Here is a 2,791-nt window from a genome sequence, read left to right on the forward strand (position 1 = left end):
GAATACCCAACCCTCGAGGTTTCATGTTTGACTCTTAATTTGCCTAGAATAATTCTTATTGGTATTTAATTTCTTATACCTTGTGAAACCCTTCAGATACATGAACCGAGATAAAAAGAATTACCAGAAGAAAAGAACCCAGATGAGAAATTTGAGTATTACCCGTAAATACCAGTGCGTATTTAAGTTTTCTCAAGGCTTGGTTCCAGCCCTTTTTTCCTCTTCTTCTTCTCCTCCTTTTTGAAATTCGTTTTCTGCGTTCTAAAGCAGAACCCTTTTTCCGTTTTCCTTTCTTTCTTTATTTCTTTCGTTTTTAAGCGTATGATGTATTTGCCTTTCTTTATATTTTCTTTCTTTGTTTTCCCTCAGTGTACAATGGGCTTTTGCCCATTTAATTAGCTAGGTTTTTTTTTTAGTTTAAGTAACAGTAAATGACAAAAATACCCCAACTTGAATATGAAGTATTACATTCTCCACACCTTATGAAATTCGGTCCCCGAATTTTAACTCAAGTACGTATCTTTGGACTCAAACAAATGGGGGCACTTGATTCGCATAGTATCTTCTATTTCCCAAGTAGCTTCTTCAACTGTATGATTTCTCCATAAAACTTTAACGAATACAACTTTCCTTGATCGTAGCTTTCTTACTTGCCTATCAACAATAGCCATCGGTTCCACCTCGTAAGACAAATTCTCATCAAGCGGTATAGCAGGTGCTTCAATCACTTGAGATGAGTCTGATATACATTTTCTTAGCATAGAGACGTGAAACACTGGATGAATAAAGGACAACTCAGGAGGAAGTGCCAAACGATAAGCCACAACTCCCACTCGGTCTAGTATCTCATACGGTCCTATAAACCTGGGGCTCAGCTTGCCTCTTTTCCCAAACCGCATCACACCTTTCATAGGAGAGACTCGTAGGAACACTTTGTCCCCAATTGTGAACACTAAATCTCTTCTTCTCTTATCAGCATAAGACTTTTGTCTACTTTGAGCTGCAAGCAATCTTTGTCTGATTAACTAGACCTTTTCCATAGCTTCTTGTACTAGGTCGGGTCCCAATAAGTTAGTCTCACCAGCTTCAAACCATCCGATAGGAGAACGACATCTTCTGCCATACAATGCTTCATACGGTGCCATTTGAATACTGGATTGGAAGCTATTGTTGTAAGCAAATTCAGCTAATGGTAGATAAGTGTCCCAACTACCTCCAAACTCAAGAATGCAAGCTCTCAACATATCCTCCAAGATCTGAATAGTACGTTCAGACTGCCCGTCTGTCTGTGGATGAAATGAAGTACTAAGATCTACTCGTGTACCTAATGCTTCTTGAAAAGATTTCCAAAAGTGTGAAGTGAACTGTGATCCTCTATCAGAGATGATGGATACTGGAACTCCATGAAGTCGGACAATTTCGTTCATAAATATCTGTGCATACCTGACTCCACCATATGTAGTCTTCACGGGTAAAAAGTGTGCTGATTTCGTCAGTCGATCTACAATCACCCATACCGAGTCATAACCTCTAAGGGTTCGTGGTAGCCCGGTGACAAAATCTATTGTAATTCTTTCCCATTTCCATTCTGGAATCTCAATTTGTTGTAGTAGTCCTGCGGGTCGCTGATGCTCAGCCTTGACCTGCTGACAAGTCAAACAACTAGAAACAAAGTTAGCAACATCTTTCTTCATACCTTCCCACCAATAAAATTGTTTCAGGTCATGGTACATTTTTGTGGATCCAGGATGTATAGTGTATTTAGAGTTGTGGGCTTCTTCAAGAATAGCATGTCTCAATCCATCTACATCTGCTACACATAGCCTGTCACCCATTCGAAGAACACCATCACTTTCAACAATCATATCCTTGCTTTTACCAGCTAAGACCTCATCTCTGTATTTACATAATCGTTCATCCTCATATTGGGTGGCCTTAATGCGCTCAACCAATGAAGACTTAGCCTGAGCACAAGCCAACAATGCCTCTGAATTTTCGACACTAAATCTGATACCTGTATCTTCTAGTCTCTGAATATCTTTAGCTAAAAGTCTCCTTGCAGGGGCTATATGTGCCAAACTCCCCATAGATTTTCTACTCAATGCATCAGCCACCACATTGGCTTTTCCAGGATGATACAAAATAGAACAATCATAGTCTTTGAGTAGTTCCATCCAACGACGTAGCCGAAGATTTAGATCTCTCTGCTGAAAGATATACTTCAGACTTTTATGGTCAGTATAAATCTCACAAGTTTCGCTGTATAGATAATGTCTCCAAAGTTTTAGAGCAAATATTACTGCAGCCATCTCCAAATCATGTGTAGGATAGTTTTGCTCGTGCTTTTTCAATTGTCTCGAAGCACAAGCAATAATACAACCATTTTGTATGAGAACGCATCCTAATCTCACCCTCGAGGCGTCACAGAATACTGTAAATCCTCCAGAACCTGAGGGTAAGGCTAATATTGGTGCAGTTGTCAAACATGTTTTGAGTTTTTGAAAGTTATACTCACATTCCTCCGTCCACTGAAACTTTGCATTTTTCTGTGTTAGCTTGGTCAGCGGCGCTGCTATTCTGGAGAAATCCTGCACAAAACGGCTGTAATAGCCTGCCAAGCCTAAAAAGCTACGAATCTCTGTAGAAGAAGTAGGTCTGAGCCATTTCTGCACATCTTCAGTCTTCTTAGGATCTACCATAATTCCATCTTTGGATATAACATGTCCCAAAAATGCTACCGAGTCAAGCCAGAATTCGCACTTCGAAAATTTAGCATAAAGCTGATGTTCTC

General features: G+C 39.8%; 1 protein-coding gene across 1 annotated transcript; it reads right to left on the bottom strand.

Moving 5' to 3' along the window:
* Window positions 1-503: 503 nt before the first annotated feature.
* Window positions 504-2,087, bottom strand: LOC142180845 (uncharacterized). The gene is made up of 3 exons (XM_075252941.1): window positions 1,697-2,087; window positions 1,444-1,501; window positions 504-1,017 (listed from the first exon to the last, which is right to left on the bottom strand). Exons 1-3 carry the CDS (start codon window positions 2,085-2,087, stop codon window positions 504-506), a joined length of 963 nt encoding a protein of 320 aa, XP_075109042.1.
* Window positions 2,088-2,791: the final 704 nt, after the last annotated feature.

Source organism: Nicotiana tabacum, chromosome 5 (assembly GCF_000715075.1).
Source record: "Nicotiana tabacum cultivar K326 chromosome 5, ASM71507v2, whole genome shotgun sequence".
NCBI lineage: Eukaryota > Viridiplantae > Streptophyta > Magnoliopsida > Solanales > Solanaceae > Nicotiana > Nicotiana tabacum.